Raw genomic sequence first — 15146 nt, forward strand, 5'->3', positions numbered from 1 at the left:
TACACGCTTGATTGAAATCTTAATAATTGAGGATGGCGGCTCAAACCTCGCCCGATGAGACAGGGGCTCATTATTTTTCATTTGCAAAATCCCGGATCTGGAGTCGGAGTAAACGGAAGCAGACGAGACAGAAAAGTCTTTGTGGGTTCGCCGGATGATTTCTTCTTTTTGTTTGGGGGTTTTTTTTCGTGGATGGAGGGGCAAACAGAAGATTGAACTATTTTCTCTTCATTGTAAAATGCTGTTTTTTTTTTGTTTTTTTTTGCGTCTGGTATTTGAATCGGACAATTCTAACCGCGTGCGTTTATGTTTACGTTTAACGGTTTGTTTAATTGTTTCTCCCGAGTTGCTCGATGCGTCGGTGCGTCAAAAATTGTCATATTTTCCATGAGGTTTTGAGGCGCCCCCCCCCCGCCCCCCTTATTTATTTATTTATTTATTTATTTATTTATTTATTTATTTATAATATTCCCAGATTCTGATGCGCTCGGTCTAGTACCTTATCCGATAATCGTTATGAGAAAGTGTTGTGTAATTTAGTGAACACTTATGGAAGGAGTCTCCAGTGTCAGCGCTTTGCAGCAGACAGTAGCTCTGATGTCTTGTTTCTAGAGTGGGGGAAAACCGCTCCGTTTCTAGCCCTTTAATATTGTTTCGTGGACTTTCCACAATGTTTACAATGTAACTATAAAAGTCATTCTCTAATAAATAAAGTACTACCTTGTGGGGGTGTGGGGGTGTGGGGGGGTGGGGGGGGGGGGTAGCTTTCAATAAAATTGGTTTCAGTAACTCTCAAAATCGCTGTTGATTATTTTCCTGAACTGGTTTATTTCCGACTCAGCAGTTCTCCAGGTGGGTTCGCTTGCTTTATTTATTTATTTATTTATTTGTTTGTTTTATTTATTTATTTATTTTATGAGGCACGTGTAAGGACGAAGTCGTCCAGATCGTCCATCAGTGTTTTAACCCCTTATAACTGAACTCCTATAAGTCACGGTTAATCTATACATCTTCAAGCACGTTGACCGTCGGGACACTTTAAATCAGCGAGAGCGTAAAAACATGACGCGGGGAACTTCTTAAATCTGCTCGATTATTCCACTGTCAGCGCTTTCCTCGCCGCTCTGTAATCGATTAGGAGTGGGGCCACCGCCGTGAAACGAACGACCCGACGCCTCTCTTCGCTCTAAATCACACTCCGGGTGTTATATCTCGGTGATGTACGTCCGCAGGCTTTCTGCCGAGGACGCGCTGATGGATTCGCCCGCGCATCCCGGCCGAGCTCGGCTCAAACATATATATATATATATATGTGTATATATATGTACGTATGCGCGATCGGTAAATATTTATTTGCCCCGGTGAGTGTTTTGGAAGCGTTTAGGAAATAATTCCATCATTTAAAAATCACCGAGCGCTTTTTAAAGCTGTTAACGTAAAAATAAATAAATAAATAAATCGTAAAAAAAAAAAAAAACAACACCGCGCTATTCGTTACCGAGTGGTTTATGCGCCGCGAGAACGTGCTCCGTGACGGTTAGGAAATGGATTTGAGGTCGGAAAATTCGCTTTTATTCTTTCATTTCTGATGGAAATGAATGTATTTTTTTTTTTTCTTCTTCTCCTCTTTCTATTTTATCCGGTGACAAGTTAAATAGGAGAATAAGTGGTGAGGCGTTCAATAATAAAAACCCGGCGTGCTTAAGACTAATGGGTTTAAGGCGTTCTTACTCGGCCGCGGTTTTAGTTTAAACGCTGAGAGTTTGACAGAAGGTGCCCTCTGACCTCCATTAAACAACTTCACCCGGCAAGACGAGTTAAAAGGAGGCGTTTTTTTTTTTTTTTTTTTTTTAATAAATAATCCTACACTTAAATACACTTGTCGCTTTTATTTCTCAAGAGATACAAAAGGGAGCCGAATGGAAGCGCGTTAGCGTAGAGGTTAAGGATTTGGCTTTATGAGCAGAAGATTAATCTGAACGTGTGATTATTAACGTGAGGCGCGTGACGCTCTGGATCTCTCGTTTGTTTTTAAAGGATTCTCCTCCCGTGTTATTGATTCACTTCCTGTTATGTTTGAAACGTTTTTTTTTTTTTCTTCACGCTCGACTTTATTTTTCATTCGTGACTTTAAAAAAAAAAAAAAAAAAAAAAAAAAAAGATTCCTCATCATAGGTCCTTTTGTTTTCCGTAGAAGATTCATTTATATTCAGGATTTTTTTTTTTTTTCCGTTAAGGACATGATTCTTTATATAACCTGCTCATGTTTGTTTGTTTGTTTGTTTGCAAGATCCACAAAAATTCTTTTTCACCGGTTGCTTTTTTAAAATTCTTCCCGTGTTGCATTTTCACGTGTACGGTAGCGCCCGTGTTTTCAATTTCACGCGCGTGTCACGTTATTGATTTCGACGCGGAATATAAGCGGAACGTCTCGTATAAACGCGGGCCAGGTCCGGGTGGTCGTGTGACCGAGGTGCAGGGGCTGCTGGGAAATGTAGTCCAGAGTTCCTTCACTGATATTACAAGGCAGCGTGTTTATTTCACGATAACTAACTACTGGTTATATGATGCGCATATTCTATTTTTTTTTTTCCAACCGGTGGAAATGTATGGAAGATAAATAGATAAAATGGCTGAAATAAATCACGACGCACGTGGACGCAACGCTCTCACAGTGGAAGAAAATTAGGCTGTTTATTTGCGTTTTCCTTCTTTCTTTTTCTTCCTTTTTTTTTTTTTTTTTTTTTAACGAGCCTGTGTTAAATGTCCGAGATTACTATTAACAGTGAAGATGCAGACTCGGACAGATTTCTTTAATTTTTTTTTTTTTTTTTTTTTAACCCGGTTCGTCTTGCTTTTAACCCCGAACATTATGTCCGCGCTTTACCTCGCGACCGTCTGCCGTCGTTCCCTTCGCCTTCTGCTCGATTCTTCGCTCCAGTCAACATCTGCTGCGAGCGTTAATAATGAGCCCTCTGCTCTGCCAGGCATGTCCTCCTACCAACACACATGTCAATAGAAGTACTTATCTCCTCAGGAAAATGTGTGCCGAGGGCTTTCTTTGGACGGCGTTCAAGGTCAGCAGTCAGCAAAATACCGCGTTCTGTACTACATGCTAATGCGGAGGAAAAGCCGGCTTTGAGGGAAAGTTTTCGACTCATCCTAGAGGTTCATTTTTAATATAATCTAGCACCTTGTTTGACCTTTTTAGAGCATTGTTGTTGTTGTTTTTTTTTTTCTGTGTGTGTGTGTGGTGTTTAGAGCAGTTTAGTCTCTCTAATTGAGATGCTGCTGCTCTTCTGATGCTCCATCATTCCTCAGCTCGCTTCTGCACCCAGTAGGATGCTAATATTTCCTGGCAGCGCTCGGGCCGGGGCTGTCAGTTATCTCCGAGTCAAGCCACGGTAAATATTCTGCATTGATTAAGTCGATTTGCATAGGCTCAAGGCGAGGAGCTGAATGTAAACCAGCTCCATTTACACCCTAAAATACCAGCTTGTGAAGCTGCACAGCCTCGGCATGTTGCCCAATCCGAGAGCTTTCATTTCTGGGAAACTGTAGCTCTTCCACCTGAGAGAGTACGGACAGTACCATATTTATTTTTTTTTTTTTGAGACTGAATATAAGTATCAGTAGATGCTTGGTTTTTCGTATAAACGCCAACAGTACAACTAATTGTCCACAGCCCCTGGCCCACCCTGGGGTGCCATTATTATTATTACTGGATTGAGTAATGCTGCCGTGGTGAGGAGCGGGTTGCACATCTGTACAGCTGTTTTTGCTTTCATTGCGGCGGATCGTCGTCGAGAACGACTGGCTAAGCGCCGTTAATTTCTCTCACCTAGCTAGCGTTGTTGCTAGCGATGGACGCCTCGTGCGGAGTTTCCCCCACGTCTCGCACCCTGGAAGTGTCTCAGCGGTGCTCAGTTCTCGCCCGAGTGAACCGCTCGCTCTCGCGTGCGACAGTTTCGCCGCTCCGCGCTCGCGAACGCGTTTGAGTTCGTAGTTCCTCTCGTAAATATGTCCACAGAGCGTTTTGAGCGGTCGTCCCGCGACACGCGTCTGCGCGACAGCACACGCCGGGGCTCACGTGGCGTAGTGTCACATGGAAGTTTGAGTAAATATCAAACCCGATACTGGTATCACTGTGGACGTTTCAGTTAAGTCAAAACTTCTTTGTGAATGCAGCTTTAAAATGTGTTTTTTTTAAAAAAAAAAAAAAAACCTCCACCGTTCGATCTCATTCCCGCGTGCTTTCACGCTCCGCTTTAAGGAGAGCCGTGACACACAGATAGAGTTGGGTTAATGCAGAAAGGGGATTTTATTTTATTTATTTATTTATTTATTTATTTATTTATTTGCAAAGTGGCTAGCTTTTGATGCAGCCTCATAGAAGAAGCACAATGAGCTTATCTCGACAGGGTTGAAGTCTCTGGCCGAATTGCAGCGTTATCAGCTTACCAATGCGTCTTTTAGTAATTGTGTAGGGGTCGGGTTTTTTTTTTTGGTTTTTTTTTGCTTCAGTATACACCACCGGTTTTACCTAGCAGATTAGCGGTTCGTGAGCATGCTAACTGTGTGCACTTTTTGGAGATTTATTCCTTGAGTAAGCAATCCAAGCACTTTTTTTTTTTCTCTCTCTCCCCCACCACCATATCCACAGGCTATTTGAACTAATTCTGCCTACCGAAAGAGAAGCGTTTGTGTGGAGGAAACGTCAGCGTTCCCCCGAGCGAGCAGTCATCACGTTTCAGCGTGTGTGCACTTCACGACGAGAGGCCGGTGATCCCATCACTGAAACTCCAGTCCTCGTCAGAGCACATTTATTCTCGTACTCGAGCCCTGATTTAGTAAGCGTTCGTCTGCGTGGTGGTGGTGGGGGGGGGGGGGGTGTTAAAGGAGGAGAACGCGGCGTTTAAATCAGGTTCTTCAGTGTGATGATCGTTCCGGGGGAGCCATGTGGAGTTTGGATACTGTCAGAATGCAAAATAAGAGCGTAGGCATGACGAGTGTGTTTTGTTAACGAGATAAATGTGAATAAGAATCGTTTTTTAAATGCTCTAGCCGATCTGAACGTCTGAGGAAAAACAATGCATTAATGGGGAATTTGCAGTGGGTGGGGGGGGGGGGGGGGAATAAGATTGTTTTGCGTTCCTTAGTAGAGTAAGAATTATATCGCAAACCCCCTCAGATCATGGCGCTATTACCCGTGCTCTTACTGTGACTTTTATTTTCACTTCCTGGTCATGTCTCCGCCCCTTTTTGTGTTGTAGTCGTGTACTCATTGCAGTTGTTTCCACCTGTTTCGTGTTTAGCTCAATTAATTCCTTTGTATAATAATAATAATAATAATGATAATAAAATGTGTAAAGCAGATGACAATCTCATAATCTTAAATCTTAAAAATGTCGTCTTGTATTAAAAAAAAAAAAAAAATCCAACATAATATAAAACATTACTTATGTGATAGAAAATAATATTTAAAATATGTTTTTTTTGCTCTTCATAAAGTGACATTTAGGTTATAAATCACAATGTAGGCGCTAAGTAAATCTACTGGCCCTGACTCCGCCCTGGATTTTATTAGAAACAAGCAAATTGCTATAATTTTGCTATAATACATCACCCATTCGCGAAATGGGAACATCTGTAAACTAAACATCTGTTACCAAATTAGCTTAATCCGGCCAAATTAAGCATAAAAAAAATGTGTATACTTTCTTTTTTTTTTTTTTTTTTTTTTGCCCAACGATGACATTTTTTAAAAAATATATAAATTAATATCCAGCTTCACTGTATCTTTTTTAAAAAAAATAATTATTCATTCCTTTTTTTTTTTTTTTTTTTTCTTTTTAAAGAGTTTTTAATGCTGTATTTCTCAGGTCTGCAGATTTCTCTCTAGTCAGTCATGGGCTCAGCGCTGAAAGCTGTAAGAGACTAACTTCAGACTGTATTGATTCTCTATATTCGAACTCAAGGTCCTAACCATTTACATAGAACTAAAAGACACCGCGCGTCACAGCACGGCCTGTCCCGTCCTTATCGAGAGATACCGAGAGGAATCAATAAACACTTGGAATCTTGATTTCGACCTGAAAATCATTTGTCCTTTTAAATAATGAATCATTTCTCCGACGCTTAGAATAAATGGAATGGATTTAGGTGGATTTGCTTATCTCTCGGACGCAATAAAGCATTACACTCCGACGGCTTTGGAGAGCGTTTTCGGTGGGGGGGGGCGGGGACTCTAATCTCCAGGGAATTTGATATAAACTTCCTGTCACTGTCAGACCGGTTTAAGAAACGGGACGTGATTAAGCCTCGGTGCAGAGATGAACATTGAATACCCATGCGGTGATACTCAAAAACATTTTCCCATTGTTTCTGTAGGGATAAGTCCTCCTTCTGCCTGCCAGGAGAAACAAAACGCTATAAATAAATGATTATAATCTGCAGAAACTCGCCTGCGATGAATATACATCATATTTATATATATATACTCACGGGATATTTTCTCTAAGTGGCTGGATTTTTCTTGCAGCGGTATGTGAGAACACTTCCACTCAAGTTCGTATCGCACTTAGAACCTGCGTAACCCCTTCGTTACGCCTGTCATAAACGTCATTACATTGTCATCAAACATGATAAGCAGTCCTTTGAGAGAAACTACATAACCCTGTTGTTACGGTCTAATGACTGTCAGGGTCAGACCTTCGGGACGTAACAGTGTTATAAAGCGTTATTATTATTATCACCTTATTATCACCAAAAGTCATGTTCACGTTACGCTGCACAGAATCTTCTTTTCTTTCATTCATTTTCCGCGTTCCGTTCGTTTGAGCGGTCCTGACATAGCAGAAGCACACACAGCTACAACGTCAGTGGTCATACGAGTGTTATAACGCAGCTTATAGCAGTAAGAATCTTTCACTTGATACGTCAGCTTGACATCAAAAATGATGGCATTTATTCCAGCTGATACTGGAATATATGTCTTTCTGAATGTATGTGTAGATGTACAGTATGGTATGTTGTTATAAGGGGCATATGTAGCCCTATGAACATTATACGGAATAATGCGTTAGCTTTAATGTTTTAGGGGTTGTGAAAATACTGATTTGGCTTTGGATACCTTTTGAAATGGGGTTGGTGGATGGATAGATAGCTGGATAGATGGATAGATAGATGGATGGATAGATGGATAGGTAGGTAGATGGATAGATGGATGGATGGATGGATAGATAGATCGATAGATAGATGGATGACTGGATAGATAGCTGGATGGATAGATAGATGGATGGATAGATAGATAGGTAGATGGATGAATGGATAGATAGCTGGATAGATAGATGGATGGATGGATGGATAGATAGCTGGATGGCTGGATAGATAGCTGGATAGATGGATAGATAGATGGATGGATAGATAGATAGGTAGATGGATGGCTGGATAGATAGCTGGATAGATAGATGGATGGATGGCTGCATAGATAGATGGATAGATATAGATATATGGATAGATAGATGGCTGGATACGTAGATAGGTAGATGGATGGCTGGATAGATAGCTGGATATATGGATAGATAGATGGATGGATGGATAGATAGATGGATGGATGGATAGATGGTTAGATAGATCTATAGATAGATGGATGACTGGATAGATAGATAGATGGATAGATGGATGGATGGCTGGATAGATAGATGGAGAGATACAGATATATGGATAGATAGATGGCTGGATACATGGATAGATAGATAGGTAGATGGATGGCTGGATAGATAGCTGGATAGATGGATAGATAGATGGATGGATGGTTGGATAGATAGCTGGATAGATATAGATATATGGATAGATAGATAGATGGATGGATGGATAGATAGGTAGATGCATGGCTGGATAGATGGATAGATAGATACATGGATGGCTGTATAGATAGATAGATGGATGGCTGGATAGATAGCTAGCTAGCTAGCTAGATAGATATATGGATAGATAGATGGGTAGATGCATGGCTGGATAGATAGATAGATGGATAGATATTTATATTTGTTTATTTTAAAACTGTAATATTTATTTCTAGAGCATATTTTCTTGTAAGTGTCTCATAAGTGCTTTTCTTGCCTTCGCAGCGTTTAACACTGACTAACGGTCGTGGGTCAGAGTCCGTAAGCCGTTTATGATATTTAGCGTCCGTCTCTCATTCCGAGCGGGAAAACTGGAGATCGTTTCAAATTTTCTCTGGAATCAGTCAATTACCTTTCTCATCACCTTCTGCATCTGCGATCTCTCCCTGTCTTTCAGCCGCAAGATGAGTCATTTGCCACACTAAATATAAATTCAATGAATAATTTTATATTAACTCCGAGCGATATTCCACAGCTCTCCGGCATGCGGAGCCACCCTGTCTGCCATCTCGCCGCCTCTCTGATGCGCATTCAAATGCATTTTATCGCATAACTTGACCAAAGTGGGGGGTAAAAAAAAAAAAAAAAAAAAAATCTCTTCTTCAGTCATCCAAAGCCATCAACAATGTAGAGGGGAAGTGGAAGGGTAATGGCATGGGCTGAGGTTAGGGTGAAGGAGGGGGGGGGCACTTATTTATTAGCCAGTCAAAGCCAATCGTATTTATGATTGTGCGCTTTCACAGATGAGAGTACTCTCCATTACGTCTTCTGTTATTTATAATTTCATAAACCCGCTCTATGACAGTGCTTATTTTATCCCGCATTCGAATCTGCACCTAATAAAGACATGCCAAGCTGTGTGTGTGTGTGTGTGTGTGTGTATGAAAAACGAGCTCTCGGTGTCGGTTGGTGTGAGCCACTGAAGGTTTTGAAGAGGGGGTAAATCAGAAGCGGAGACCATGCGGGCCAGGCGCACAGATAATCTCCAGCTCCAGCACTGGATCCAGATCTCTGCTCTCGTCTCGAATGCACTGACGTACTGTAATGAAAATCCAAGCAAACTATTAAAACACCGAATGGAGGTGGCGGCCAGAAATGACGGGAGGCAGCAATCCTTCAGACCGAGTTTGAAATAAACCCAGAGATGAACTATAGTGCTTTGAAATGGAAGTGTGGGTTTTGGGGGGTATTATTTAAAAAAAAAAAAAAAAAAAAAAAAAAGTCGAGCCGGTACTCGGGTCAGGTGCTGAAACTCGGTGTTTCTGCAAATCAGTCTTTTCATCGTGGTTTTCCATCCATCCATCTTCTACCGCTTTATCCTTTTCAGGGTCACGGGGAAACCTGACGCTATCCCAGGGAGAGTCGGGCACGAGGCGGGGTACACCCTGGACGGGGTGCCAATCCATCGCAGGGCACACTCACACACCCATTCATACACTACGGACACTTTGGACACGCAAATCAGTCTACCGTGCATGTGTTTGGACTGGGGGAGGAAACCGGAGTACCCGGAGGAAACCCCCGCAGCACGGGGAGAACACGCAGACTCCGCCCACACACACAGGGCCACGGTGGGAATCGATCCCCCGACCCTGGAGGCGTGAGGCGAACGTGCTAACCGCTAATCAGTACGGATCGGCGGCGTCAAAAGTTTCGCTTTTGTTTGGCCGCAAAACTTTCCAAAAGAAGTGGCCAGTGAAGGCACCGCTTTGCTCTTAAACGAGTAACTGTGTTGATTTTTCGCAGAGGATTTACAAATCCACCGACGGAAGATTCCTTTCAAAATTCCGTGTGTGCTTGTATGTTGTTAATGCTGAAAAATCGCGTTAATGGGATCTCAATCACCTTTGTCTATCTCTCCGCTCTTTTTTTTGTTTGTTTTGTTTTCATTTATTTATCTTCTTCAGAGCACAGACGACATCGTCACGTCAGCCGAGTGCTCCAACGACGACGAGGACCTGGAGGAGTGCAACTTCGAGCACGCAGGTGGGCTAGGTCAGTTTAATTCTGCTTGCTCCTATGTGGTGGTCTTTCATTTTGCAACGGAGGATCAGATCCTCAAAGCATCGCCGCCCCCCCATGGATTAATAAAGTGTAACTTCCTGTCTAGCTAAGCAAAGCCAACTTCCTGTCTAGCAAAGTCGACCCAAGCAAGTCATTCATTCAGGCACGAGCTTCTCTCTAAATTCCACTCAGTAAGTCTTAAGAGATCCCCCTTGAAATAAATCGACACCTGTTTACGAGCTACACTTGGCCATGGGGTTTTCCGAAGTGGTTAACATGCTCACATTTCCTGCTAATTTTGTCTTCCCCATCTCTCATGAGGATGTACGAGCAAAATTAGTACCGAGACGTGACATGTTCTCTGCATTGATGCTTCAAAATGTATCATTACCGGAGGTTTTTCTGTCATGTGACACTGGATTGCATTTTTCCATGATACATTTTGAGATGTCTCAATTTTTATTTCATTTTTTTTTTCTTTCACGCCAAGTTATAGTGTGATATGTAGAAGAGTAATTGTGATGGAAGTAGTGTTTCTGATTTATTTTGGTTCCCTCATTGTTTTCAGGCTTAAGTTAAGCATTTTAATAGAGAACAGATATCATCGAATTTCTGTGTACAAATTGTTTGGGTTTTTTTTTTTTTTTTTTTTTTTTTTTTTTTTACATTTTCATTTTGTTTTGTTTTTTTTTTTATGTATTTTTTGAACAAGTTATTCTGCTGAGAATTTTTTCCCCTCAATCCAAATAAGACATTAATATTAAAAAATATATATATAAATATAAATCAGATTTAAATTCAAAATGATTTTGAAAGAAGTTGGGTTTTGGCCTTTTTTTTTTTTTTTTTGTAGTTATTTAAAAAAAAAAAAAAAATCGACGTTTCGTCTGTCTTCTCACTGTAAAACTCTCGAAGGTAAAAACCACCACTTGATTTTTTTATTTTTTTTTTTTATCAAAAAGTCAAATATCACGCAGTTAATTATAATTAATCATTTAAAAAAAAATTCTCCTCGTAAAAATTCTCTAATATATTTATTCATTTATTTAAATAAGCTACAATATCAAGTTCGTTATAGTAATTTTGTATCTACATTACATGTCTCTTCACTGGTTTAAAAAAAAATAAATAAATAAAAAGTGCCAAAATGGCAACAAAAAACTCACCGCTTTGACTTTAAATTTAATAATTTTATTTTTTATTTTTTTAAATAAAGAAATGCACATTTGTACAATCTTTTTTTTATTTATTCAAAGCCATAGATGACATAGGTGTAAAAAAAAAAATGTTATAATAAAAAAAGTGATGTAATTTTTTTAATATATTTTTTTTATTATTATTATTATCTTTTCACTGTTGAAAACCTAATATCAAAGATCTTTCTTTAATTATTAGGAAAGAAAAGTCCCGTACAAAAATCACGTTGTTATTCCAAGTGAAAGATCGCATCAGGGTGTGTTTTTTTATTTATTAAAATTTTTATTTTGTATCTACGTCTCCTCACTGTATAAATAGATAAATAAATCTTTTTTTTTTTTTAAATAAAACAAATAAATAAATAAAATTTCCTTTGTCATTTTATATCAAAGTGAAAGCATCGCCTTTTTTTTTATTATTAAAAATACAAAAACGGTATCGATATAATTCGGTATCAATCTATACATTTCTCCAAAAATGTATAGCTTGAGCTTTTTCAGTGATGATAAAATATATATATTTTTTAAAACCAGTAATTTTGTATCAATCTCAACATTTCTCCAATATAAATAATGTTCCTTTTTCATTTTATATCAGAGTCAGCGCTCACATCGTTCCACTTTAACCAAAGTGCTCTTCATATAAAATTAATATTAACACGTCGGACGTTACTGCGATAGGGGGAAGGGAAAAAAAAACCACGATGTCGTATTAAGCAGTTGGACGGTAATGTAAAGCTGTACAGCGTGCCGTGCCCTGGAGTTCATCGCTCTCTAAAACACTCATCAATTATGGCTGCATAAAGAAGGTTCGAGGGCTTTTAGCGAGCGCGTATCCCACACAGATGGCTTTTTGTCCTCTATAAATTAGACCCGATGAACGTTTTACGCGGACGAGACAGACGAGGCAGAACGTCGGTTCACTTCGAGCTTCACTCCTGACTGTCAATCCCAATTTCTGTCAAATTTTTGTATTTTTTCAGCTGAGATAGTTGGAGAAAGTCGGAGAACTTCTTGATCTGTATCTGTATCGTGAAGAAAAATCGCTAGGGCCCCAATCATCCAGTCACGTTTACACAGAAATTCATGCCATCATTTCTAACCCCATCAGTTGATGTTGGACAGCTGCATGAGACGCTGGTGTTCTGGGGTCGTTGTCTTTTTGTTTTATGTTGCCGTTGTTTTTGTTTTGTTTAGCATGTTGGGCTGTTTGGGTTTTCGTTTGGTTTGGTTTTGGTTTTCCTCCTCGAAGGTCCGTCGTTACTGTTTTTAAACCCGTTTCCACCGGGTTTCTCATCTGTTTCACGGCTACGACGTTCCTGCTGTCTCGCCTCATCTTGTGCCGCATGACTTGTCGGTGTTGGTTGAAATTTATTTATTTGTTTGTTTATTTATTGATTGATTGATTTTTACATTTTTTTTTTTTTTTTTTTTTTTTGCGCTTCAAATTTGACATTCCCATTTCTGATTTAAAAAAAAAAACAACTGGCAACAAAATCTTTTCTTGCCATCAAAAACGAACAAGTAATATTAAGAAAGTTGTGTAAAAGAATGGTAAATGTTATCCCCCCCCCCTTTTTTTTTTTTCTTACGCCCCTTCCCCCGCCGTTCTGCATAAGTTCAGATTTAAATGCAGATGGCATAAAAAGAATTTTATTGCCATAAAAAAAACAAAAAAAAAACAACCCATCTCTCAGTCAGTCATCCGTGGCATGTTAGAGTGTATGGTAGCTTCTCGGCTAGAAGCGTGCTCTGGAGAACGTTCCGTCGTCATGGTTTACTGCATGGCTCCGTATCGTGTGCTCCACACACCATCCACACTAACTCCACTGGCTTAATGTATACGACTCCATTTTGTTTTTAGTTTCATCCTCATTTTTATTTAAGGATTGCGGTTGCAAAGATTGCTGCCGCATCATCATCATCATCTCCGTGTGTAGACTTCCTGTCCGTCCACATGTCCGCGTCTGAAAGTGTTTCTGTCACGTGATTCTGTTCTCTGTTTGTAAAACTGTTGGATTTTTTTTCCCCCCTTTTCCCCCCCAGTTCCTCCTTCAGGAATTCCATAAGAGGACCGTTAGTTTTCCGTTCCGTAATCGCAACGCATTCACGAATAACTTCATCCAGAAACAATGCTAACATCGGGTAAACATGCTAGCAGGTCCGAGGTTCAATTCCCCCCGCTTCTGTATCGGATTATGTGCGATTCTTCTGGAAGCAAACACGGCAGCGGCGTCAGAAAGGTACGCCGGACGGTGTGAAGGAATGACTGTCGGGTCAGGTGATTATAGAGAGACACGCCCCTTTGATTTGAGAAGTTTGGGTGTTTTTCAGACACGTCAGCAGTTGAACAAAAAGTTATACGGAGGAGGAGTTACAAAACTTTTTTTTTGAAATACGACCCGGGAGAACTTTACCAAAAAAAATCACAGTTGGAGCTGTTTCCTTTGCCTTTTTAAGGTTTGCGTATAGTGCGTTTCTTTCTTTCTTTTTTTTTTTTTCTTTGTTTTTAAAAAAAAAAAAAAAAAAAAAAATTAGAAGACAAGAAAACGGCGTATTATCGTAAGATAAGGTTAACTCTTATCTCGAGGGAAAATTCTTGTTCCAGTTGCTCAAGACAATACTTCACTACCCGGTAAAAGTAAAAAAAAAAAAAAAAGTAAACGATGTAAATAGAGTGGGAGTAAAATAAAAGAAATATAAACGGAGCTGTAGAAATACACCTACGTAAAAATAAATGACTGATTCTCCAAATTTTTTTTTTTTTTTTAAATGACTCAACAGTGAAAAGTATTTCTTTGTGTCTCGTCGCACAAATCAAGAATTCACTTATTCATAAAATTATTTCTAGAAATAAACGATCGTGTCGTTTTTTAAAAAATAAATAAATAAATAAATTGTTTCACTACACAGTCTTGAAATCTAAAAAAAAAAAAAAAAAAAAAAAATTGTTCCACTACACAAAGTCTTGAAATCAAATATTTTTATGAATCTAAAAAAAAAAAAAAAAAAAATTCAAATTGTTCCACTACACAAAGTCTTGAAATCAAATATTTTTATGAATCTAAATAAAAAAAAAAATTTTTCAAATTGTTCCACTACACAAAGTCTTGAAATCAAATATTTTTATGAATCTAAAAAAAAAAAAAAAAAAAAAAAATTCAAATTGTTCCACTACACAAAGTCTTGAAATCAAATATTTTTATGAATCTAAAAAAAAAAAAAAAAAAAAAATTCAAATTGTTCCACTACACAAAGTCTTGAAATCAAATATTTTTATGAATCTAAAAAAAAAAAAAAAAAAATTCAAATTGTTCCACCACACAAAGTCTTGAAATCAAATATTTTTATGAATCTAAAAAAAAAAAAAAAAAAAAATTCAAATTGTTCCACTACACAAAATCTTGAAATCAAATATTTTTTATGAATCTAAAAAAAAAAAAAAAAAAAAAAAATCAAATTGTTCCACTACACAAAGTCTTGAAATCAAATATTTTTATGAATCTAAAAAAAAAAAAAAAAAAAATTCAAATTGTTTCACTACACAAAGTCTTGAAATCAAATATTTTTATGAATCTAAAAAAAAAAAAAAAATTCAAATTGTTCCACTACACAAAGTCTTGAAATCAAATATTTTTATGAATCTAAAAAAAAAAAAAAATTCAAATTGTTCCACTACACAAAGTCTTGAAATCAAATATTTTTATGAATCTAAAAAAAAAAAAAAAAAAAATTCAAATTGTTCCACTACACAAAGTCTTGAAATCAAATATTTTTATGAATCTAAAAAAAAAAAAAAAAAATTCAAATTGTTCCACTACACAAAGTCTTGAAATCAAATATTTTTCTGAATCTAAAAAAAAAGAAAAACCAGTCGGTGATTTTACAGACTATGCTTTTCTTAAGGTGCGTACTCTAGGATTCTGTTTGCGTAAAAAAAAAAAAAAAAGAAAAGAAAAAAAAGATTTGATTCAAAAATGAATGGCCGTAAATAAACTGCAGCACCGGGACAGAAACCTGTTGCTGATGTTTTTCATCT

At 38.3% G+C, this 15146-nt stretch overlaps 1 protein-coding gene across 3 annotated transcripts in view; it reads left to right on the forward strand.

The window, feature by feature from the left end:
* The window catches only part of nrxn3a (neurexin 3a), a 286244-nt gene that overhangs the window by 259593 nt on the left and 11505 nt on the right, over window positions 1–15146 (forward strand). For all 3 annotated transcript variants that reach the window (XM_053682954.1, XM_053682955.1, XM_053682956.1), the window contains one exon: window positions 9815–9902. In XM_053682954.1, coding sequence (XP_053538929.1) covers window positions 9815–9902 — 88 coding nt within the window. The remainder of the gene's footprint in view (window positions 1–9814; window positions 9903–15146) is intronic.

Source organism: Ictalurus punctatus, chromosome 9 (assembly GCF_001660625.3).
Source record: "Ictalurus punctatus breed USDA103 chromosome 9, Coco_2.0, whole genome shotgun sequence".
In the NCBI taxonomy this organism is placed as follows: domain Eukaryota; kingdom Metazoa; phylum Chordata; class Actinopteri; order Siluriformes; family Ictaluridae; genus Ictalurus; species Ictalurus punctatus.